Below are 25,750 nucleotides of genomic sequence, written 5' to 3'. Positions count from 1 at the left end.
CCGCCCTTTTTCACAGAAAACAGTTATCGTCATAGAATCTAAGCCCCTACCAAATTCTGAAATTTTCTTTTATTTTTGTATTTTGTTGCACCATATCATTACTGGAGTTGAATGTTGACATAATTTACTTATATACTGTAAAGATATTAAATTTTTTGTTAAAATTTGACTTTAAAAAAAAATTTTTTTTAAAGTCGGCGTGGTGGTTCTCCGATTTTGCTAATTTTTATTAAGCATACATATAGTAATAGGAGTAACGTTCCTGCCAAATTTCATCATGATATCTTCAACAACTGCCAAATTACAGCTTGCAAAACTTTTAAATTACCTTCTTTTAAAAGTGGGCCACGCCCATTGTTCAAATTTTTACTAATTTTCTATTCTACGTCATAAGTTCAACTCACCTACCAAGTTTCATCACTTTGTCCGTCTTTCGTAATGAATTATCGCACTTTTTGTGTTTTTCGAAATTTTCGAAATCGAAAAAGTGGGCGTGGTTGTGGTCCGATTTCGTTCATTTTAAATAGCCCAGGAACCTACGTACCAAATTTCATCAAGATACCTAAAAATTTACTCAAGTTATCGTGTTAACGGACGGACGGACGGACGGACGGACGGAAGGACATGGCTCAATCAAATTTTTTTTCGATACTGATGATTTTGATATATGGAAGTCTATATCTATCTCGATTGCTTTATAACTGTACAACCAACCGTTATCCAATCAAAGTTGTTATACTCTGCGAGCTCTGCTCAATTGAGTATAAAAATGGAGGTGTGTGTGTGCATGTTTTATAGGCGTCCAAAGTACCTAACCCATTTTCATGGTAGGTTCACGTGGTCACCCGGTATTTTGCTGGCCATACAAAAATTTCAAAAAAGTGAGTGGTGCCACGCCCACAGCCAATAATAATTTCATTTTGTCGAAAATCAGGGTCTATTTGCCGCAAATTATAATTGAATATTTGTACCCTATACATTTATATGTTAGAGTTTTTGGAAAAGTGGGCAATACCATGCCCACATATGCAAATGGGTATATGTGTGTGTCATTTATATCTGTTTTGAGCTTCGCAGATGATCGCAGTGTGTGTGTGTGTAACTCATGAGCGTCCAAAGTACTCAACAGATCTTGACGAAAATTTCACTGTTGCTTGAATTCGTTACAATAATTTTAAACACGCTATATTTGCTTCGGTATATATTTTCCGTAATGAGGTTAGGTAGAAGGAGTGAAAGCTGAAGTGAGGGTGGATGTGAAAATGAGAATGAAAATCCGAGTAAAAGTGAATTAAAAATTTTAATTCGCTATATATGTATGTATATGTAATTATCTTAAGGGGGTATACAATATTTGATATATAAATTCTATATATGAGGTTATTGAGATGGAAGAGGACTTGATAGTGGAAGCGCGAGTGGTAGGATGAATGAGAGTGGGAGTGAAACAAATATTTAAATTCGCCATATCTCTGTAATTGTTTGAGGGGGCATGCAATATTTGGTACAGGAACGGATTTGGCACGGATTTTTGTTAAGAAGCCAAAATATCTCATTTATCTTAACTCGAAATAGGTTGTTTTGTCAAATTGGCACGGATTTGAAGCGGGTATCCAATATTTCGTATATATGTAGATTCCATATATGAAGTAACGAGCCGAATCTCCATCTTTAAAACCAAAACTTTATTTATAGATTTGGATGCCAAATAAGAGCGAAACAAGAACCAGTACATAAAAACAGCAATTAGAAATAATATATAAGGTTAGGATGGGAGAGATGGAGTGGCAGAGGGAGTAAAAGTAGGAATAGGAACGAGATTGGGAGGGGAAATGAGGTGGTTGTGGAAGAGGGAATGGGCTTGGGAGTGAGAGGAAGAATTAGAATGAGAGGGAGTGGAGATAAAGGCAATAAAAGGAGAAATGGAAGAGAAAGTAGTAAAGTTGTAGTCTATTCGATGATATAGAGAGTGATAGAGATTTTTAGCCAGGTCAACTAAAAATTTGCGAATGTACATAAAAAAATTTATTATTCGATAACCTAGTTAGTTTGAGTTTTATTTACAATCGTAAAAAAAATAAGTTAAAATAAAATTGCAAAGAAATACATAAAAGTTACGCTCTTAAAAGTTAAAATGCACAGCTTACTTAGTGGTAGAAATATGTTAATCAATTTTAACACTAGTTTTGTTGATCAAAAGTGGTGTATCGACATCGTCCAGGCAAACTTTGTCCCCCACTCTACTAGGTCCGGCAGTAGCCGCAGAGTGTTCTCTGTCTAAATAGGCATTGATATTATTATCCTTCTCTGGATCGGGCAATTCGCTGGCCAAATGAAAGATTACACGTTTGAAAAGAAACTCAGAGAGATTGCTTCGTAGAAAGAATAAGAACATCCAGTTTGAAAAGTTGCACTTTTGGACAACAGCCGCCAGTTCGTGTTCATCAATGCGCCCAGGTTTCGCAAAATAAGCGAAGGTGAATTTCGTAAAACGTACGCTAAGGAAAAAAATGAATTTTACTGATAATATAATTTTAATGGAAATGTCTAACTCTTATATAAATATTCTAACAAAATAATTTAAATTAAGAGGGTAAATTTTATAGAGATAACTAAAAAACATGAAGGTGTTAAGATGTTATGGTCGCTTTTGAACCTGGAGCAATAACAGGACGATTATACTTTTAAGCAGTCTCTTGATAAATAGGTGTCTGCAATATAATATTTCATATCTATAAGTCTTATAAAATAAAGTCACTAAATGTTATTGTACGCCCATCACTTCACACGGAATGCTCCGATTTTAAAACGGTTTTTTGAATTTGAAAGCTTAACTACGCGTGATGGACCTTTTCAATATAACATGAAGGTATATATTATAGGGACGAGGCAAATTGCCAAAATAAAGTAAAAAGTCATAAAACGGATGGATCGATTTTAATAATTCTTCTTTGCAGTAAAACTTGGAAATATTAACGTTCGTTCTGCATAAAAAAAATAATTGATTCCTTTCTAATATGATTAAAATTGTTTAAACAAAAGTAAATTTTTTCCAGTGAGTGTGTTTGTTCGCGGTGATCTGAGCGGGCAAACTTGCTTTGAGTGGAGCAGCTTCACATACATACATACATTATTTAACTTCGGGAGTACATTTATAGTTATGTACGGATGTGTGTATGTATTTTCATTTCATAACAGCTTAACATATCTATGTTTGTACATATTTATGCGTTGCCAAGTTAATGCAACATAAAGGGTTAAGAATGCATACATCTCTTGAAAAATACTCTTTCGTTAAAAATTTCAAACATTTCGTTCAAATTCTTAAACAAACGTTCTATTTTTTGGTATGTTTGTATGTATATGCTAATGTTTGTGCACTAAGGAGATTTAATCTGTGTATCTCTATACATATAAATAAGGATGTATGTTTGTATGTAGGTTATGGACTCCGAAACCATTTCCCCGATTTTATTAAAATTTGCTAAGTAGTTTCGTGCCAAACTGAAGAGTGCGACTAGAAATGGGATTAGGGCTGGCACTGGGTCTTTTGGGCTGGAACTGAAACTGGAACTGAGAATAAAAGATGTAGAAGAATAAGAACAAGGGAGAAGAGAAAAGAGGGAAGGAGAAAGAGACTGAGAAAGAGATAGATTTAGATGGAGATAGAGAGAGAGGGATAGATGGAACAGGAAAAAAGAGAGTGAAAAGACGGAGAGGGAGAAAGAGACGCATAGAAAGAAAAAGTCAGACGGAGGAGTGAATAAAAGGACAAGGAAAAAGGGAGAGAGTAGAAGGGAGAGTAAGAGGTAAAAACCTCTAAAAACTTATGCAGATAAACCAATGTTAGGGCAGAACTACGTCTTCCGAGTCTGCTAGTATAATATAATATAACGAAAAAAATATATCGACTTTTTTAATTGCTATGATACTTTCTACGTTCCCATTTTAGATGAATCTTATTATATTACGGTATCATATACATAACAGATTGAGCAAAGGTAATATACCCGAGCACTTTATCTTCCCATATTTCGAATACCGGTGTGTGTATATCAACAACTCTGAGAGTTGAAGAGAAAAACTCGTGCAAAAAGTTCTGCAAATTAAAAAAATAAGTAACAGTTACTTTTCTTTTACTTTTGTTTTTATTAGTATAGAAATACATATTTTTACCAATGACATGTAAAGAAACATCATTAAGTTAACCTTTGCTGTCCTTATGAACGAATTTTTCTACAGAGACCCGACCTCAAGTTTTGCACAATGGTGTTATACAACTTTAGATCTACCGTTGGCCACAGTTTTTGTACTTTCGTAACGGTTTTTGTTCGTTTCCATATTTTTAAAAGCTTTGCTTTCATCGGAGCCCATTTGGTTGGGTGGACCTAAGGTTTACCCAACGCAAATTATATTTTTATCTTCGAAACACTTTTGGGTGACACGTGCGTAATGTGCTGGAGCCAATCTGCCCAAAATATAATTGAACCACTACGACGACGTAGGAATGGCAAGAGAGGTTTTTAAACATATTCTTTCACGTAAATTCCTGCATAGATGATTCCAATCGTAAAGAACGGCGTGGATTCGTAAATAGCTTGCCAAATCAGAACCAGGAATGCCCTCTCCAGACTGCAAGTAGACTGAGTACCTGGCAACGTTCTCAGATCCATTTTCAAGTACGTTTCGTCGTTCATATTCACAAAACAATTTTTGTTTGCCAATTTGGTCCCAAAAAGTTTACGTGAAAGGAAAATGCTTTTTGACTTCACTTCGTTTTGTAAATTTTTTCTTTTTGTACGTTTTAATAGCATTTCTCTGCTTAATTTGTGTGACTTGCACATGTGTGGTCTTGGATATTTTGGCAACATCTCTCGTTGACATGGACATTTTCTCCAACTGGGCCTCCGCTGATCGCTTTGGGCGACCATTTCTTGGCTTGTCCTTCACTAAACCACCTTCCTTGAAGGGCAAAACCGATCTTTGGACAGTGTCATAGGATGATACTGTGAGTTTCGCCCCCTTTTTGTAAGTAACATTGGGATTATTCGTCGAAATGTACAAACAATTTTTACGTAGCTCTTTGTTCGTATTCATTTTTAACGTTGTTTAAGGTTTGTCTTCAGAAGCTAATATATTATAAACAAGTAAGGAAGGCTAAGTTCGGGTGTAACCGAACATTACATACTCAGTTGAGAGCTATGGAGACAAAATAAGGAAAATCACCATGTAGGAAAATGAACCTAGGGTAACCCTGGAATGTGGTTGTATGACATGTGTATCAAATGGAAGGTATTAAAGAGTATTTTAAGAGAGAGTAGGCCATAGTTCTATGGATGGACGCCATTTAGGGATATCAGGGCTGACTCTAGAATGCGTTACGATATGGGTATCAAATGAAAGGTGTTACTGAGCATTTTAAGAGGGAGTGGGCATTAGGTCTATAGGTGGACGCCTTTTCGAAATGTCGCCATTAGGGTGGGCCAGGGGTGACTCTAGAATGTGTTTGTATGATATGGGTATCAAATGAAAGATGGTAATGAGTATTTTAAAAGGGAGTAATCCTTAGTTCTATAGGTGGACGCCTTTTCGAGATATCGCCATAAAGGTGGACCAAGGGTGACTCTAGAATGTTTGTACGATATGGGTATCAAACGAAAGGTGTTACTGAGCATTTTAAGAGGGAGTGGGCATTAGGTCTATAGGTGGATGCCTTTTCGAGATATCGCCATTAGGGTGGGCCAGGGGTGACTCTAGAATGTTTGTACGATATGGGTATCAAACGAAAGGTGTTACTGAGCATTTTAAGGGGGAGTGGGCATTAGGTCTATAGGTGGACGCCTTTTCGAGATATCGCCTTTAGGGTGGGCCAGGGGTGACTCTAGAATGATTGTACGATATGGGTATCAAACGAAAGGTGTTACTGAGCATTTGAAGAGGGAGTGGGTAGTAGGTCTATAGGTGGACGCCTTTTCGAGATATCGCCATTAGGGTGGGCCAGGGGTGACTCTAGAATGTTTGTACGATATGGGTATCAAACGAAAGGTGTTACTGAGCATTTTAAGAGGGAGTGGGCATTAGGTCTATAGGTGGACGCCTTTTCGAGATATCGCCATTAGGGTGGGCCAGGGTGACTCTAGAATGTGTTTGTACGATATGGGTATCAAATGAAAGGTGGTAATGAGAATTTTAAAAGGGAGTAATCCTTAGTTCTATAGGTGGACGACTTTTCGAGATATCGCCATAAAGGTGGACCAAGGGTGACTCTAGAATGTTTGTACGATATGGGTATCAAACGAAAGGTGTTACTGAGCATTTTAAGAGGGAGTGGGCATTAGGTCTATAGGTGGACGCCTTTTCGAGATATCGCCATTAGGGTGGGCCAGGGGTGACTCTAGAATGTTTGTACGATATGGGTATCAAACGAAAGGTGTTACTGAGCATTTTAAGAGGGAGTGGGCATTAGGTCTATAGGTGGACGCCTTTTCGAGATATCGCCATTAGGGTGGGCCAGGGGTGACTCTAGAATGTTTGTACGATATGGGTATCAAACGAAAGGTGTTACTGAGCATTTTAAGAGGGAGTGGACATTAGGTCTATAGGTGGACACCTTTTCGAGATATCGCCATTAGGGTGGGCCAGGGGTGACTCTAGAATGTTTGTACGATATGGGTATCAAACGAAAGATGTTACTGAGCATCTTAAGAGGGAGTGGGCATTAGGTCTATAGGTGGACGCCTTTTCGAGATATCGCCATTAGGGTGGGCCAGGGTGACTCTAGAATGTATTTGTACGATATGGATATCAAGTTAAAAGTATTAGTAAGGGTTTTAAAAGCGACTGGCCCTTTGATGTATATGTGAAGGCGTTCTCGCGATATCGACCAAAATGTGGACCAGGTGATCCAGAAAATCATATGTCGGGTACTGCTAATTTATTTATATATGCAATACCACTAATAGTATTCCTGCCAAGATTCCAAGGGCTGTTGATTTCGCCTTGTAGAACTTTTTCATTTTCTTCTACTTAATATGGTAGGTGTCACACCCATTTTACAAAGTTTTTTCCAAAGTTATATTTTGCGTCAATAAACCAATCCAGTTACCATGTTTCATCCCTTTTTTCGTAGTTGGTATAGAATTATGGCATTTTTTTCATTTTTCGTAATTTTCGATATCGATAAAGTGGGCGTGGTTATGGTCGGATTTCGGCCATTTTTTATACCAAGATAAAGTGAGTTCAGATAAGTATGTGGGCTAAGTTTAGTAAAGATATATCGGTTTTTGCTCAAGTTATTGTGTTAACGGCCGAGCGGAAGGACAGACGGTGGACTGTGTATAAAAACTGGGCGTGGCTTCCACCGATTTCGCCCATTTTCACAGAGAACAGTTACCGTCACAGAATCTATGCTTCTATCAAATTTGAGAAGGATTGGTAAATTTTTGTTCGACTTATAGCATTAAAAGTATTATAGAAAAACTAAATGAAAATGGGCAGAGCCACGCCCATTTTGAAATTTTCTTTTATTTTTGTATTTTGTTGCATCATATCATTACTGGAGTTGAATTTTGACTTAATTTACTTATATACAGTAAAGATATTAAATTTTTTGTTAAAATTTTAATTTAAAAATTTTTTTTTTAAAAAGTGGGCGTGTTCTTCATCCAATTTTGTTAATTTTTATTTGGCGCATATATAGTAATAGTAGTAACGTTCCTGCCAAATTTCATCATGATATCTTCAACGACTGCCAAATTACAGCTTGCAAAACTTTTAAATTACCTTCTTGTAAAAGTGGGCGGTGCCACGCCCATTGTCCAAAATCTTACTAATTTTCTATTCTGCGTCATAACGTCAACCCATCTACCAAGTTTCATCGCTTTAACCACCTTTGGCAATGAATTATCACATTTTTTCGGTTTTTCGAAATTTTCGATATCGAAAAAGTGGGCGTGGTTATTGTCCGATATCGTTCATTTTAAATAGCGATCTGAGAAGAGTGCTCAGGAACCTACGTGCCAAATTTCAGCAAGATACCTCAAAATTTACTCAAGTTATCGTGTTAACGGACGGACGGACGGACGGACGGACGGACATGGCTCAATCAAATTTTTTTTCGATCCTGATTATTTTGATATATGGAAGTCTATATCTATCTCGATTCCTTTATATATGTACAACCAACCGTTATCCAATCAAACTTAATATACTCTGTGAGCTCTGCTCAACTGAGTATAAAAAAATTCCTGAAACACCGATTCAAAAATAATTTATTTAAAGCATATTGTGTCATTACTAAAAAGTTATAGGGAGTTCTAAGTTTGCAGAAGTTTCTGTACCAGTCCGAGCTAAAAATGACATAAAATAACCTTTGGTATTGCATCTGGAATAATCGCCTAAATGAGTCGCATGTAAACTGATAGGACTTAGGCGATCACATGTATGTAAGATGCAATACAGGTCAACTCTTTTCGCAGAGAGATGACTAGAAGCAAAAAATTGGCTTTGTATGATACTACATTGTGTAGAGTTGTAATTTTTGTTTCGTAGCAGCCAAGAAGGATAGTACCTTTCTCTTAATAGCCTGCACGACGACCTAGATTCTAGATACGTGATAGTAGCCGTGTTTTTTGTTCGACATTTGCGGGTAAAAAAACTCTTATCATCACTCAGGTAATGTTTGGGAGACCCATCTAGCGGAAATTATTGAAGACTCGCGGCAGTGGTTAAATAACTAGCTACAAAGCGGGTGGGCTTAATAGCAGATACACGAACCTTTGTTGGTCCTTGGTATAACCTATAGTTGAATTGGTTGCGATGAATCGTGAACACATTAACTTTTCGGTCATAGAAGTGGGCAATGGTGAAGAGATAAAATGGAGAGAAACATTTCAGTTGCAGTTGAGTATAATGCATACTGAAATTAGGCAGTACTTATTTTCTGAGCAACAATTTCAGAATGTAGATAAAGTTATGCACTTGGCAGTCGATATAAACTTTAAGTGGATATGTATATAGATGTTAAACAAATACCCAGCTAGTATCTCGTTCATATGCGCTTACGCACCAATACGCGATGGGGAAGAAAAGAATTAGGACTCCTTTTACGAGAAACTAGAAAAGATTAGGATGCGTCCCCCGCCATGATATTAAAATCATGCTGGGTGACTTTAACGCCAGATTTTGCAAACCAGTTTATTTCCCTGTCATAACGTTCTGCCGCTTCTGACACCAAAGCTTCCCATAGGGCACGCTGTGTACGTACGCGCGGTATATTGGATCGTTATCGTCACACGAAGAAGAAATATACGCCTGTTTAGAAGGAAAAAAAGCGTGCGGCAAAACAGTTTCAGTGTGACGAGCTTCAGATGCTGGCTAATAGGAATAATGCCGGAAAATTCTACCGTAAAATCCGGCGGATCACGGAAGGTTTTACGACCGCGGCCCTGGTGACTTGGAAACTGCTTAAGTAATGGAGAGAACATTGCTAACTAGGGACGGAGAAGACGAACCCGATACCCTTATCGCCGATGTTAGAAAACACGTTTCGGCACTCGAATACGACGAATTAAGAATGGCCATATCCATATCCTGGCTAAAAAATAACAGGACGCCGGGTATTGAGTGACTATAGCTGTTCAAACACGGAGACGAATAGTTGTTAAAGAGCATGCATCAACTCCTATGCATAATATGGTCGGATGACCGTTTGCCTCCAGATTGTAATTAAGGTCTGCTCTGCTGAATTCACAAGAAAGGCGATCCCACAAACCACGCGAATTACGGCGGAATAAGACTGCTTAATATCGCTGATAAAGTTCTATCTAGCGTAATGTGCGAAAGACTGAAGCCCAAAGGGAATGAACTGATTGGACTTTATCAGTGCTGCTTAAAATCCGGTAAATCTGCTTTGACCACATTTTCACGACGCGCCAGATTCAGACCAAGTTTCACGATAAGAAATCGACCATGCCTACATTTTTTTACCATCAAAGCAGCCTTTGACAGCATGAGATGAAGTTGCTCGTATGCTGCTATTTCTGATTTTAAGTTCCATGCAAAGTTAGTAAGGGTTTGCGAAATGACGTTGAGCACTACCACCAGATCTTTAGGGTCTTGTAAGGACTTCTCCGAGCCATTCTAAACCAAACGAGACTCAGGCAAGTTCACTCCTTTTCAAGCGATTTCTTAAACTTAACAACTTCAATCTGGCAGCAGAAATAAACCGTGATAGCACAGTGTATTTTAAGGGCGTACAATTGCTGGTGTATTCTAATGATATTGATATCATTGGCCTTGACAAACGCGCCCTGAACTCTGGAATGAATAAAGGGGCAAAAAGTGGGTCTTTGAGAAGAAGTACTTGGTGTCATCCAAGCAAACCATGCTCTATAAGCCGCTCATCATATCTCTCCTGATCTATGGCTCGTAATCGTGGACGGTGTAGATGGCTCTTGAAGTGTTCTTTGGTCCTACCAATGACAGCGACGGCGAGTATCGAAGGGATATGATGATGAGCTGTATAAACTCTACGAAGTTATGAAGATAGTGCAGTGGATAAAAGCCCAAAGGCTTCGCTGGCTATGTCATGCTAAATGAGTAGACGATGGCGCATCGGCTAAGAAATTTTCAATCGACACCACCATTTAGAAGCAGAGTAAGGGGGAAATTACCTCTTGTTCAGATATAGGATGACTTTACCTCGGTTGGTGCTACCAATTTGCGTCAACTAGCGAAACAGGGATAGCTGGCGTAATTTGTTACGAAACAGCCAAAATCGATTAAGTGGTTAAGCGCCAATGCAAGGGAGGTGAAAGCGAAACCCACTTAAACCTAACTTAATTCTGTTGAATTGAGCGTTTTAGTTGGGATGGTATTTAATCATAAGTTGTACAAGAAAACAACTGCTGTCTGGACTATCGAATATTAGGAGAAAAACTAAAGTGTTGTAAAAGCTGTAGTAATAAATTTGCCGATTCTCATGATTCATTCACTATAAACAGGATTTTTTTTTGGCCGCGTAAGTGTGAAGAAAAATGTGTTAATTTGTTGTCATTGAACAAATGGTTTCAATACGACATACATTCTTTTATAAAAATAAACAATTACGAGATAAACAGATTTATATGTACTCACTTTTTATAAAAAACAAATGTGAATGCACGCCAAACTAATCCCAATAACGTCATTATCAACACAAACAAATACCAAAACCAAAGTATGGAATAAATTTTCTCGTTGACAATATTTAATGCCATAACACACAATGTGTCATGCATCTGTAGAGAGCCACTTGCGCCAAATTTGCGAAAATGACATTTTGTAACTTTGGGAAAAACAATATCAAGAGCATCCATTTTGTTTGTCCAACGCTCGTTCAATACTTGAATACCCAAATTGTAGAATGCGCCACCCAAAAATCGATTCGTCGCATAAATTTGCAAAAGAATATTTAAAAAATTGAGAACTTCTGTTAAGGCAAGTTGCGCGCCCCACGATTGATTTATGCGCATGCGATCGATCATAGCGCGTCGTATATGCTTTACACGTGACTCCGCCTCATCCATTGATGGTACATTCAATTTGCCAATCTGTAGGCTGTCATTCTTTAAATAACGTGTTAGTCCAACCATGCGCAAACCGAAAACGAGTGCCTTGATGCGACCGCCTAAAATGAAGGAGGGGAACAATTTAAGATTGGAAAACAGAAGAGCGATTCAAAGAAACTTTTAATTGCCTTTTTGATGTCGTAAAAGCCACAAAAATTTACGCAGATTTGCAAAATTTTACGAGACATTTGTGACATGAAAGAAAATTAGTTATTTGTTAAAAACAGTGATTGATTACCTTCAAAAGTTTTCCACAAAGAGTGCGGCATGTAAAAGAGCAATGCTTGCCCAAAGAGCACAAAAGGCACCCATTGATAGTAGGCGTGACGCTTGACTTCTTCATTCTGAGACTCTTCTGGTCCAATGCCAGGTTGAAAAATAAAACCTTTATCCAAAGCAGTGTTATTTAGATGACGAACCTGCGTAAATAAATGCATGAAACTTGTGAAAATGTTAAAAACAAAATGATCAGACTTAGGCTGATACATACAAGGTGATATCAAATCGCAAGAGCAAGCGTCATCAGATTGATGTCATGCCATCGCCTTGTATTGAGTTAGCCTTGTTAGTAACGGGATATTAAAATAAGTTGCAGGGTCAGTTAAAATTTTTATATCTTTCAACTTCTGCTTCTTTTGCTGAGATCACCTTTCTTCATTGGGCTGCATATATAAATTATTACTTTGTGAAGAATACGTGAATATTAGGGCGGGTCGATTTAAAAATCGCTCATTGCTCTGTGAAAATCGTATTCTAGGAATCAAAGTAAAAAACTTTGCCGAAGGAACCATACCTCTAAAACGAATTCTGATGCGCCCCCCCCCCCCCCCCAATTTGGGTCGAACTTTTGGGTAGGGGTAAATTTTGAAAAATCCCACTTTTACCCATTTAGAGTGCTCCAATCGAGTCCAAATGTATGACCGACCCCCACTAACTTTGGAGGCCCGACCCACCGATGCCAGTGGCACACCCCCTGGAACCCCCTGGGGGTTCACCATACAAACATTTATGGGGGGGGGGGGGGACATCAGAATTCGTTTTAGAGGTATGGTTCCTTCGGCAAAGTTTCTTATTTTGATCCCTAGAATATGATTTTCACAGAGCAATGGGCGATTTTTTGTCTCCCCACAAATCGACCCGCCCCGGTGAATATATATATATATTTTATAACAGTTAACACAAAATATCTGCCTAGAGTGTAAAAACACAGAATCGTTCCATTAGTAAGAACGATTTTATAGGCATACACATTGTTGGAAGCTCGGTCAGAACTCTCCCAGTTTGAAATTGCCTAAAATTTTTGTAAATCTGAAATGTATGCCCCTCTAAGTAGAACAAAGTCATTATTAGGTTCGTTGACCTTTTATAATACCTCTGATACTAGATGTCAAGAAAATTTTGCCATTTCTGCTATCTATCAGCAAATCACAGCTCTGCTTAACAGTCGATGAAATATTTGTTTGTACACTCCTTACTTGCTCAAAGCAGGTCATGAAGGTACTACCAAACGTAGTAGATCTAGGGTAAAATGTTTGAAATTAACATATAAATTGGCTTTGCTCCTATTGGCACTGACTAAATTTCACAGAGAAGGCTTATTTTTGTCAATGCCTCGAAATTGCAAGTCATGCTTCTCGACGGGTTCATTTCACGTCAAATGACTTGCGTTCTTGGTCAGATCGCCCGCACATAGGGACGATAATGATGCAACAAAGCCAATACCAATGTTGTAACGCATAGGAAGGTTGATTTGCTTAGACTCGATCACTACAGAATAGCCATGGATTTAAAATTTTTAAAGTGAATAGCATCAGTTAACTTTGAACCTATAATGTAAGAACAACTTATTTTATCTAGAGAGAATCAGGATAATGTGTGTCATCAGATAACCACACGAAGCAGCTAACTTGGCGACCTTCACACTAGTTTGGGTACTAGTTCGCAGAAATATTGGTAGCAGCAAAGAAACGGATGACCTAATAAAGGCAAGACGCTCAAAGTCAGAAGGGTGATATCCAATATAACGAGACCACATCTACGATCTGGTCCTACCTGCTTGGCTAGAAACAGCCACAGGATGTATACTAAGCTGGGTTGATTTGCATGGACGAAAGTCAACCCATATCGCGCTATCGATTTTTCGATAGGTTTTTAGCTCAGGAAAAGAAGTTCCACTAAGCATACCCAAAAAAATAAATTTCGAGCCTGCAAAATTTGAGTTTTTTGACTTTTTTCTTTGATTTTTAAGGTTTTTTTCATGACATACTTAAAAAATTTTCATTTGATTTTCAAATTTTCATGTATATCCTGTCCGACTCAAAATTGTCCGCCAAAATCTTTGGCGATAACAGTTTTTTGAAAAAAAAAAAAAAATAAATATTATTTGGGTTTTGAGGATTGTTTTGGTAAAAAAATTTATTTTTCGCCATTTGTTTTTAAGGGTTTCTTCAGAAAAGTACAAAAGTGTTGCCGATGAAAACGAATTTGTCTCATAGCTCCTATCCCACTTAAATTTATGCGATAAAATCGTTGGCATTAACAGTTTAAAAAAAAAAAATTTTTTTGGTTTTTGGGACTTGTTTTGGTCGAAATCGATTTTTTTCATTTTCAAGGCTCCAAATCATTTTCTATGTACATATATGTTTCAGTTAGACCCACCAATAAGTATACCAAAATGATCAGGGGACGAGCTGAGTTGGTTTAGCCATGTCCGTCCGTCCGTCCGTCTGTCCTTCTGTCCGTTTGTTTGAACGCAAACTAGTCCCTCAATTTTTGAGATATCTTAATGAAATTTGGTAAGCAGGCATATTTTGATGGGCGATTTGACATTTGTCGGAATCGACCGTATCGGACCACTATAGCATATACCTCCCATACAATCGATTGTTCAATAAGAGGGTTTTCGCCATTTCTTCCCCATTTCTGCCTCATTTTAACAGCTAGCAACATCAAATTTTACCAAAACTGTTAATGCCAACGTTTTTATCGCATAATTTTAAGTGGGATAGGAACTATGAGACACATTCATTTTCATCGGCAACACTTTTACACGTTTCTGAAGAAACCCTTAAAACAAATGGCGAAAAAATAAATGTTTTCACCAAAACACTCCTCAAAACCCAAAAAATATTTTTTTTTTCAAAAACTGTTATCGCCAAAGTTTTTGGCGGACAATTTTGAGTCGGACAGGGTATACATAAAAATTTTAAAATCAAGTGAAATTTTTTTAAGTAGGTCATGAAAAAAATCTTAAAAATAAAAGAAAAAAGTCAAAAAACTCAAATTTTCCAGGCTCCAAAATTATTTTTTTGGGTATGCTTAGTGTAACTTTTTTTTCCTGAGCCCAAAACCTATCGAAAAATCGATGGCGCGATATAGGTTAATAAATCAACCCGGCTTAATGTATACTCAGCATGATATTCAGTCCCAATATAGGTGTTGTTCTAAGAGCGCACCTGATACCAACTAGTACTGTCCTCGACGTGTCCAGTGCGTTTCGCAGTACGGGTACTCTATAGAGCGCAATGGGCTATAGCACCAGATCATACTTAGTGAAAATCCTTTGGCAAGGGTCTGCGACTCCTGCCGAAATTGCGGTGTCCAGTGCATTGCGCGAAACCGGCACCTGGTAGAGCGGAATTGGCTTATAAAACCAAGTGTACAAATTATAGCAAGAGTGTTCGACTCCTGTCCTTCTGTAAAGGGCAGCCGATATTTTTTAGCCTTATACTTCGAATTCGGTATTTCCTGTCCTGAACATTACCTTGAAATTAAACACTCAAAGGACCAACGGCAATCCTTCAAAGTAGGAATACCTGAAAACGGGGATCGTGTTTCGTAAAAGAACCAGTTTATTTTACGAGGTTATTCGGCGTAAGTGGTTATTAGCGCCACCAGAAGCTCTTTTTTTACCACAGTATAGAGAGAAGAAGACAGAATATCCCTTGGGGCAGAGTCGCTTTGACTCTCAAACTACACACGGTCTTCTCGAATTCGCCAGACATGATATTCTTAAATGCTCCATGGATGCTTGTAAAGCTACACAGAACAAATTCTCTTCATTTTAGGGACCTATGCGACATTTTAAAAAGCGCGCAAAAACCAAACATTTCTTCCATTCTCTGGTCATTCGCGACAGGGAGCTATTATTTGACAGGTAGGTATGGCAATGGACGAATAGAAGATTTTTCACTTGTATGAATTCATAATGCACATACCTTGGGTTTCCATTGCTGACCATGAAGTAGCCATAGCAATGGAATTTCGACTTTATAATCTTTAATGCAAAGTCACTTTTTGTGTCATCACAGCGACTACCACATTGTCTAATCACATGTAGAATGCATATGAAATATGTCAACACTTAAATGAAGCCAACTGCTGAACTGACGACAACGAACTACGATCTGGATACTGTAACAGGTTAAACTCTTATCTATCCAGATTCAACCCCCACATACAAAATGTATGCCCTGCTTGCAATGTGTCCCCACATGACACCAACCATCTCTTAAATTGTAATGTGGAACCAACGCCTCTAACACCCCTCTCATTATGGTCCACCCCTGTTGAAACAGCAAGTCTACTTGGACTCCCGTTAGAGGATATTGATGACAATTTGTGATCTCGTCACACCTATTGGATGGGGCGAAGCTCTGCCACAACAACAACAACGACTTAAAGTTGACACTTAGCTGTTGCTGCTCCGTTGTATTGCACTATGTCGGTGTTGTTGGTGTAAGCAGCAACAGTCAAATTGAGTGCAAATAACTATGACTGCCGAGTTATAGTCGTTGTTGTTGTTGTTGCTGTAGCGATAAGGACACTCCTAGAAGGCATTGAGGAGTGTTATCGATGTTGATGGTACTTCGCCGGATGCATATCCGGTACGTTCCGGTACCAAGCCCCGACCATCTCCGGAACGATTTTTTATGACCACATGCGACCATCTAGGCCATAACGCCCTCCCACCCCCTAGCTCCATGAGGAGTTCGATATCGCCAGAGCCGCTGCTGTTAATGAAACCAGATTCGCCGCGGATAGGTGAGGTTGACAATTGGATTGGAGAAGCTATATATTACGCTGGCAACCTCTTGAATCTATTTGGTATTTTAGTCGCCTCTTATGACAGGCATACCTACCGTGGGTATATTCTAACCACCTAACCCGCTGGGGCTATAGTCGTTCGTCGTTCACAGATGTCAGTTTGCAGTTGGTTTCATTTAAGTGCTGGCATATTATATATTTACATATTTCACATGTAGCTATTTTGTAGTCAATGCGATAGTTATGTTGTTATCCAAAAAAGACCACGCATTGTAAGGCCCGGTTTTTCAGTAGTTGGTTAAGCTAAGCTTAAACTTAGCTTGCTTAAACCATTATCAAATTTAATATCCAGTTAAACTACTGAGTAGTTTTTCAGTCATTGTTTTAGGCCGCTTTTGTGGTAGACCTTTTTATACGCCAACATTGGTATTTTGTTATCTAAATAATAACATGGATTTTGCTTTCCCAACAAAAACTTAAAAGATATTTCACCAGCGAAATATATACATATCTAGTTCCGGAGGTGATATCCAACATCAGTATCTAGTTATTCTTAAATCAGATAGTTCTCAAGTTGATATCCAACTTCATTCTCCAATCACTATCCAACTTTTGAGAAATTTTGAAAAATTTATAGGTCTCGAGTTTATCTCCAACATCATTAGCATTTTCAAATTATTATCCAACCTTTGAGAGATTTTGAGAAATATGCAGTTCTCAAATGAATATTCGACATGTTTCTCCAGTTGAGTGAAGTTGAAAAAAAATTTGCAAGGTGGTACCACCAAAACCGACAGCTGTTTATTGTGAGAAATAAACACCTGGTTGATAGCAGCAATGAAGCGTAATTAATCAAAAATAAATTAAATATATTTTATTTTATTTTCGTGAAAATACTGTAGTATTGGAATCTTACACTTGAGTCCAGTGAAAAAACCACAAGTTGAGAACGATCATTTTTTCATCTTAAGTAATAGCATTATTTGCTTTATAAACATTTCCTTCTTTTGCTGAGTACACTATGGTTCTCAAGTTAAGCCATTGTTTCGTAACAACTCTTCAGATTTTAGAGGTATGCTGGTTATCAGCATGAGCTCTAATGGTACTCAATCAAAATTGCAAACAAACGCAAATAACTGATAGGTTAACTAGAGTTTAACCCTGCCATATTGGCCGCTTAAGCTAAGCTTAAACTTTAGCTAAAGTAGACTGGAAAACTGCAGAATAAGTTTAAGCGTAGTTTAACTGACAAACTGAGTTGAACTTGTGCTGAAAAACCGGGCCTAAAAGATATAGTTGAAGTTCTGTCAGCAATGGATAGAACAGAGAAGTTAAAGTGTTGCCGAGTTGGAAAACTCAAGTGGCCTCTCTTGTTGTTCGCTACCATTTTACTAGGCCAGAGAAAAAATGAAAAAAGAAACTCGATATCATCTAGTATATAGCATAATAACTTACCAATGTAAAAGTAGGCGTAAAGAAGCAATAAGTATTTATAACATGCGCTGGTATCGTGTCCGATATACATTTGATATGTTCACCAAAATATTGACGTGACGACACTAAAATGGTGCCTACCAACAAAATTACAAAAGTCCAGCGATAATGCAATTTAAATATAAAATTGTCAGTTATCACATATTTTGGATTAAATTTCAAGTATGGTGCCACTGAACTGAATGTACTCAACATTTTTAACGATTTTGTTTACACTTTTTTTTTTCAAAATGAAAGCATCAAATTGCACAAAAACTGCAAAGGAAATGCAAAATTTCAAAATTAGCAAAAAATTAAAAATTTCATTTAGCCGACGTTAGCAAAAATTTGTTTTGACGCCGTAATAGCCGACGGCTTTTCAGTCGCTTGTTGTTTTATATCTATTTTTTTTTATTTTGTCTCTCGTTTTATTATTTCAGCAATTATAATTGAAATAAAATGCGCGCACTCCACTTTTAATTATTGCTAATGTTAAACTAAAGACATAAACATTTTTGTTGATCGTGTAGGTATTCAAGCCATATTATTTTTTAAAAAATGTTACTACCAAGAATTCACACTTTATCATCATAATTCACGCTATTCACATTGAGCTAAATTGTACATGTGCGTGTTATCAATGTATTTTTCTCATTACTTACTTCATGTTTCATATGTGATAAGATAAAATTGAGCGCGAAATGAGCTCTACATTTTCATGAGTTTTTGAGCAGAAAGTAGCACAAACGTGCTGAATTGGAGAAAACACGTCTGTTTTTTGATTGATTCTCTGAGAATGTTTTGTTAGGACTGCAAAGTACATACTTTAGCTATCACTCCTACTTACTTCCGCACTTAAATAACCGTCTTTATATATTACGGAACAGAAAACAATGGCAACGAAGATGGAATTAGTTTTAAAGTTTTGTCGGTCATATCATCACTTGAGGACATGAGAATACTGCACATACCTCGGTACCTGTGAGCCCCTAGCAGGTTAAAAGGGCCTACAATCTTCCTCCGGCAAGGTATTCCTCTCCTAGAAGGTAACTCAAATCCACAGAAACGAAGATATAAAATATTGTAAAGTATCTCTCGAGGCAGTCGGTATAGAGCAGAAGTTAACACTACATTCGTTAGATGATTATTTTCTGTGAACTTGTTCACTTATACCGGGTTCCGTAAAAAAATAGTGCGCAGAACTTGGTTTTAATTTTAAACTATAGTAGTCTAAATTTGTATTAAAAAAAAGCAAAAATTGTACATCCCGTCTGCAGTTTTCGAGCCGAAATGTTCCGTATCAGAGTCGGTCGCCACACACAACGCGCAACCACATCGGTTAAGGCTTGGTCAGTGATAGCATATGTAGGAAGTGTGGGTTGGAGGAAGAAACGATAGAGCACGTTGCACTTGAAACAGCTGTCAGATTTAGAAGCAGCAAGTGGCATAGGTCCTAGAAGACTTCTAGTATTTGCTAAGAGGACGGAGTTATTTTATACCATAGGTCCTGGTCTTTGATAGGGTTTTTAGTCGTTAAATAAACTCCTGGTAACACTACAGACTCATTCAGTCTATGTGAGGTCCTCATGGATCGGCCAGTTCAACCTGACCTAACATATCCCATCAGTATAACCCGTATAAAAAGTTTTGTGAAAAAAATCTATGACTGCTGCTTTTAACAAAAAGAATTGTATTCTTTTTCAACTTAATGGTTTTGTTTTAAATCCAGAATTACATATGTACAAGTTTATTTATTAAATTTTTTTTAACTTTTTCGTTTTGTTTTAAACTTTTTCGTTTCTGTTTACAAGCTTCACTTATTGTTAAATTTACGCCGGATAAAATTAAAAAACATTGTGGGGGTATTCCTTAGCAACGCTGAACATTCTGACTCAAACTGATACTCATTTCTTTCGTTATTTTGTCGCTTGAAGTCTTATGAAATATAAAACTTAGGGCCGTTTTCTCATGTGAGCTTTAATCTCAACTTCTTGACACGGATCCAACTTCCAGGTAAATATGTTGCAATGCGACACTTATTCACAAGGCATTTGATCCGAAAATACGCAATCTCACCCCATGCACAAGCAAATTTTCTTACCGCGTCACACCAGTGGTTCGCGTTTTAGAGAGAGAAGAAAAGCATGCTTACTAGGAAAACACGAATAACTCTGTCTAAACTTATATGCGGACTATGACTCCCACTCCCTCACCTATTCTCACCCCACTCCCACTTCAACTCACACTCTCGCTGCCACTTCCATTCCCACTCCCATTCCTATTCACAATCCCATTCCCCCTGCCATTTCCACACCCATTTTCTAAGCGGGGTCGCCCCTCGGCAGTGTCTGGCAAGCGCTCCGATTGTATTTCTGCCATGAAAAGCTCTCAGTGAAAACTCATCTGCCTTGCAGATGCCGTTCGGAGTCGGCATAAAACATGTAGGTCCCGTCCGACCAATTTGTAGGGAAAAATCAAGAGGAGCACGACGCAAATTGGAAGAGAAGCTCGGCCTTAGATCTCTTCGGAGGTTATCGCGCCTTACATTTTTTTATTTTTTATACCTCTCCCACCTTAATTGCCTCAAATAAATGACCGGCAATAAAAAATGGATTTATTTTAAGAGTTAACAAAAGAAAAACTTAAAAAACGAAATCCAAAAAAGGGTCAGTAAAAATGGGACTCCCTATGTAACTTTCATATAAGGTTTTCATAAGATTCCCGATTTTAACTGAACTTCTTTTTTGTACTGCGTTTTTACAGGTAGGTTTATAAGTTTTTTATTTTATTCACTTTTAAAAGAATCTTAGAGTAGACACAAGGTTGGGAAGCTATTACTGACTCACATTGGTGCTGACCGAAGTACTCGATATTTGTGAATGTACTTGAATGGGAGGTAGTATTCTATATTTAAGCAAAGTACTCGGGTATATGCTCGTAATCGAATATCGACGGCTTGTCAAGTGGCCTCATAACTCTCATGTCTCGAGGCAGTCGGGAGTGTGATGACCTAGATTGTACAACGTGGCAAGTGGGATTAGTCGACCCCATAGTACCCAAGTGTATAGCATTCATATCTAGCTGAGCTTTCTAATTCATACAGCCATTGGGCAGTATTTTTCTGTTAGTAGTTACAGTTAACGAAAAACAATAGTTTTTCAGGACGCATAGCCACCCCGACTTGTTTCGGTGCTACAGATAGAGAATTAAGACTTTAGTATTTACATACTTGTTTGTGTGTGTGACATTTTTCCTTCATGTTAAGTGGTACTTACATTAGTACATTTATGTATATCACTTGAGTTATTACAAAGAATATTTACTATAGATAATAAAAATTCAGTAAACACACTTTTATTATGAATATGAGTGTTGTAAATGTTATTACAACAATTCTGTATAAAGTCAAGTGGGTATATTAGGATGGTCCTTATCAATCAAAGATACGACTTTTATTTTAATCTCACCACTTAAAATGTTAATACTAAGGTAAATTACGGTTGAGGGGTGTCGCAGAGGTGTGAAAGTTGAGATATTATTGGGGTAACGTTAGAATCATCGACTTTAAGTATTACATACAGATAAAAAATAGTTTCAATTGTTGAGTCTCCATAGAAGAATCTTTATCCTCCAATCTGGGCCAAATCTTGTTTACTTTGGTAATACCAATTGATTAAGAAACCATATTTTTTTATTTATAAGGAACACCTTAATGTACATACATTCATTCGGTCGGTATCTTTTTATATTGGACCTTGAGGCGTTTCTTTACCCAATAAGCTCAATAAAAGTATTTTTACATTTGGTTTATGCATTAGACCAGGGGCACCGGCTACTGTGGACTTCGTAGACACTTGAGAAGTAAGCCACTCTTAATGAACAACAAATTATGTACATCTAAACGTCTTCGTCATCAAATCAGATATGAAGTGATAAGATATTTGTAGAAGTTTTAGTGGAAATTATATTAAAACACGTCTTACTAAGTTGAATAATTTGCCAAGAAGAAAGATTTATTTAAGAAGAATAGACAAAGTGCACATAAAAGAAAAAGGGTTGCCAAATGCGTAAATTGTATCTCTCACTCACAAAATTATATTACAACATCCTCACTAGAGATTCAATAAATTTTTGTTTTCAATTAACAGTTTCAAAATTCATTAATAAAGTTAACAATTCGATATTACATTAAGTATATGTATGTAAGTGATTCAAATAGTAATGTATGATAAATTAAGTTTTGCCTAAACCATATTGTTTAGTAAATTTAGATAATTTTGAAGAGTTTATTGGCTTAGTCATTATGTCAGCAATCATTTCATTTGTACTTATATAATTCAGTTTAATTATTCCATCAGCGAACTTTTCACGAATAAAATAATTCTTGACGTCAATGTGTTTGGTGCGAGGATGATATTTGTTGTTTGTAGCTAATTTGATTGCTCCTTGATTGTCGCAGTAAAGTTGCATTGAAGTTGCTGCAGTCTCAAAAAGTTCGTTTTCAAAGCGTTTCAGCCAAAATGCTTCTTGTATTGCAGCTACCATTGACATAAACTCTGCCTCTGTCGATGACATTGCCACAGTGGGTTGCTTACGTGTGGCCCACGAAATTGCACCACTTTGCAAGACAAACACGTAACCGGTGGTAGAACGGCGTTCATCTTGGTCGCGTGCCCAATCCGCATCACAAAATCCCACCATTTGATCATTATTTATCTTCTTGTATGTTAATTTAAAATCTAAAGTACCTTTCAAATAGCGAAGAACGCTTTTCACGGCGGTCCAATGAGCTTTGCCGTAATTTGAATTAAAACGACTTAATGTACTCACGGCGTAACTAATGTCCGGGCGACTAATTTGTGCAGCATATATGAGGCAGCCTATGGCTTCTTGATATGGAATCGAAGACATTTCTTGTCGCTCTTCATTTGACTTTGGACTCATATCCTTTGATAAATGCTGATTTGGGTCCATCGGCGAGCCCACAGGAGTACATTCACTCATGTTAAATCGCTGTAACAAATCCAGTATATATTGCTTCTGATCTATGGAGATCGATACATCATTGTTGCGCGTAACATTCATGCCAAGTACCGATGTGGCGGGTCCCAAGTCCTTCATTTTGAATTGGGTGGATAAATCATCTTTAAGTTTCTTAATTATTACAATATTGCTTCCAAAAATCAAAATATCATCAACGTATGCAGCCAGTATCAGGATATTTTGCGCTGAGTTCTTGAAATAAATGCATTGATCAAAGTTTAACCTTTTAAACCCAAGTTTACTTATCAAGTCCCAATTCAGCTTCATGTTCCACATCCGACTGGACTGCTTTAGTCCATATAGGGATTTGCGAAGTCGACATACCCTAGTAGTTGGATCTTTAAAGCATTGTCGTTGGCGCATGTAGATTTCCTCATCTAATTCGCCCTGTAGGAAAGCTGATACTGCATCCATCTGATGCACAATCAGGTCACATTTAACTGCGGTAGCCAAAAGAAAGCGGATCGAAGAATATCGCTCGACTGGAGAGTACGTCTCATCGTAGTCGATGCCTTTAACTTGCGAGTAGCCTTTCACAACTAGACGTGCCTTGTATCGGCTAACTACACCATCGGAGTTCTGTTTGATCTTAAAACCCCACTTAGACTCAATAGGCTTTCTTCCAGGTGGAAGATCTGTTAGCTCCCAAGTACCGTTTTGTATCAAAGCATTATATTCGCTTACCATAGCATCTTTCCGTTCTTTACTATCAGCGCTATCCAGCGCCTCCCGAACGGTCAATGGATCGTTACCGCAACCTGCTGTTGCTAATAGCACTAATTGCATTTCTGCATCGTTCGCCACGTTGCTTTTACCGTCAGATATTTGAATAGTGAATATCTCACCTGGTGATTGATGTTGAGGATTCGCCACCTCACTGCTATTGTCATCACCCTCACTGAATCCGAGAAAATCAGATTGATCACCAGATATATTGTTACGAATATTAGCAAAACTAAGGAGTGCTGCCAGCTCTAAGCCGATCTAAGCAGTGACGTGAATGCACATCAATAATTCAATCATTATGTATCTACATAAACGAATAAATAATTGCGTCTACACCTATGTACACATTCCGACGAGCAACATTTACATACAAGGCAGCAAGAGATGAGATGTCACACACCGATGAATTTACTTATACGCTTATGTGTGTGCGGGAGACTGTAAACTACAAACACATGCATATACCTTATCTGAGTTGTCACAAGAGAGAGCAATAATTTGTGCACGTAGTTGTGGCTGGCGATTTTGTAGCCGAAACAACTAGTAACTTCTGGAAATCGAAGAGCCTAGAAGTATGCAGCGTAAACTATAAAAGCGGCGCCAGCGAGTAAGAAGTAATTCAGTTTGATTTGAGTTGTCAAGCAGTTGCGATTAAGACGATATCTAGCGAGCAATAGCAGTATTATTTTGAATAGTAGAGTTTCATTGAGCTATCAATCAGTGTGGTTATTAAGCAAGCTATTCGTTGCACAGTTGAGTGTATTATGAAGTACTTTAATAAAGGCCATTTTGCATTATTACAAATTGGAGTTATTTATTCAACAGTTTAGTGATTCGAACTTAGCAGAGGATTGCAAATAAGAGGATTTGCAAGTAAATTCGTTACAATTGGTGTCAGAAGAGGAATTGTTGAATAAATTCCGAAGATTGGGAATACAACTTGGACATGGCAAAGTTCAGTGAATTGAAGATCCAGCAACTGAAAAAGGAGTTGGAAAACCGGGGATTAAATACAACTGGGAATAAGATCGAACTTCAAGCACGGCTACGAGAGGTAATGGAATCGCAAGGAATTGATGTGGACGAGTTTGTCTTTTATCCTGATGGGGACGAAACAACAACAAAAATTGAAGAGAAAAACGAAACATCGCAGACAGTTACGAGCACAGACTTGAACATGATATTGGCTGCAATAACTGCTCAAACATCGACAGTGGCATCTCAGCTGGAATCGCAGGAGACACGTTTAACATCCAAGATGGAAGAACAGAAAACGTATATGTCATCTCAACTAGAAGAACAGAAAACGTATATGTCATCTCAACTAGAAGAACAGAAAACGTATATGTCATCACAGATGGAATCCCAAGAGACACGAATAACATCGAAGATTGAAGCACAGGAAACACAAATTTCTTCACAACTTGACGAACAGAAGACGTATATGGTATCCCAACTGGAATCGCAGGAAACCCGTATAACATCACAATTGGAAGAACAGAAGACACATTTGGCGTCTCAACTGGAAGCGCAAGAGGCACGTATATCTGCAATGTCGGCACAAATTTCGGAACAGGTATCATCGCAGCTCTTTGTGAAACTGGAAGAACAGGATGCAAAAATTTTACAACTCGAGGACAAAATTGATGCCGAAATAGAAGCGTTAAAAGGTCGTATGGAGCAGTTACAACTAAACCGCCCAGCTGTTTCAGCGAGTAATCCAAAGGTAAAGACACCATCCTTTGACGGTTCTGTTCCTTTTCAGGTCTTTAAGCTACAGTTTGAGAAGACCGCAGCAGTGAACCAATGGAATGCTGAAGATAAAGTTGCAGCTCTGTTCGTGGCACTGAAAG

General features: G+C 37.8%; 2 protein-coding genes across 2 annotated transcripts in view; one reads left to right on the top strand and one right to left on the bottom strand.

Moving 5' to 3' along the window:
- LOC137250944 (uncharacterized) overlaps positions 1 to 25,750 on the top strand; it is a 366,851-nt gene that overhangs the window by 187,496 nt on the left and 153,605 nt on the right. The window lies entirely within an intron of this gene.
- Inx7 (innexin 7) lies at positions 1,923 to 18,645 on the bottom strand. The gene is made up of 4 exons (XM_067780043.1): positions 18,111 to 18,645; positions 11,848 to 12,028; positions 11,137 to 11,668; positions 1,923 to 2,498 (listed from the first exon to the last, which is right to left on the bottom strand). Exons 1-4 carry the CDS (start codon positions 18,342 to 18,344, stop codon positions 2,165 to 2,167), a joined length of 1,281 nt encoding a protein of 426 aa, XP_067636144.1. The 5' UTR covers positions 18,345 to 18,645; the 3' UTR covers positions 1,923 to 2,164.

This window comes from Eurosta solidaginis, chromosome 4 (assembly GCF_040869045.1).
Source record: "Eurosta solidaginis isolate ZX-2024a chromosome 4, ASM4086904v1, whole genome shotgun sequence".
In the NCBI taxonomy this organism is placed as follows: Eukaryota; Metazoa; Arthropoda; class Insecta; order Diptera; family Tephritidae; genus Eurosta; species Eurosta solidaginis.
This window is presented reverse-complemented; position numbering and strand designations above follow the sequence as displayed.

Coding starts and splice junctions, on each gene's coding strand:
- Inx7 (XM_067780043.1), bottom strand. CDS start 18,344: ATGTTGAGTACATTCAGTTCAGTGGCACCATACTTGAAATTTAATCCA. Junction 11,669..11,847: donor TTTGTGGAAAACTTTTGAAG/GTAATCAATCAC, acceptor CCTTCATTTTAG/GCGGTCGCATCAAGGCACTC. Junction 2,499..11,136: donor ACATTTGTTTTTTATAAAAA/GTGAGTACATAT, acceptor TTTTTTCCTTAG/CGTACGTTTTACGAAATTCA.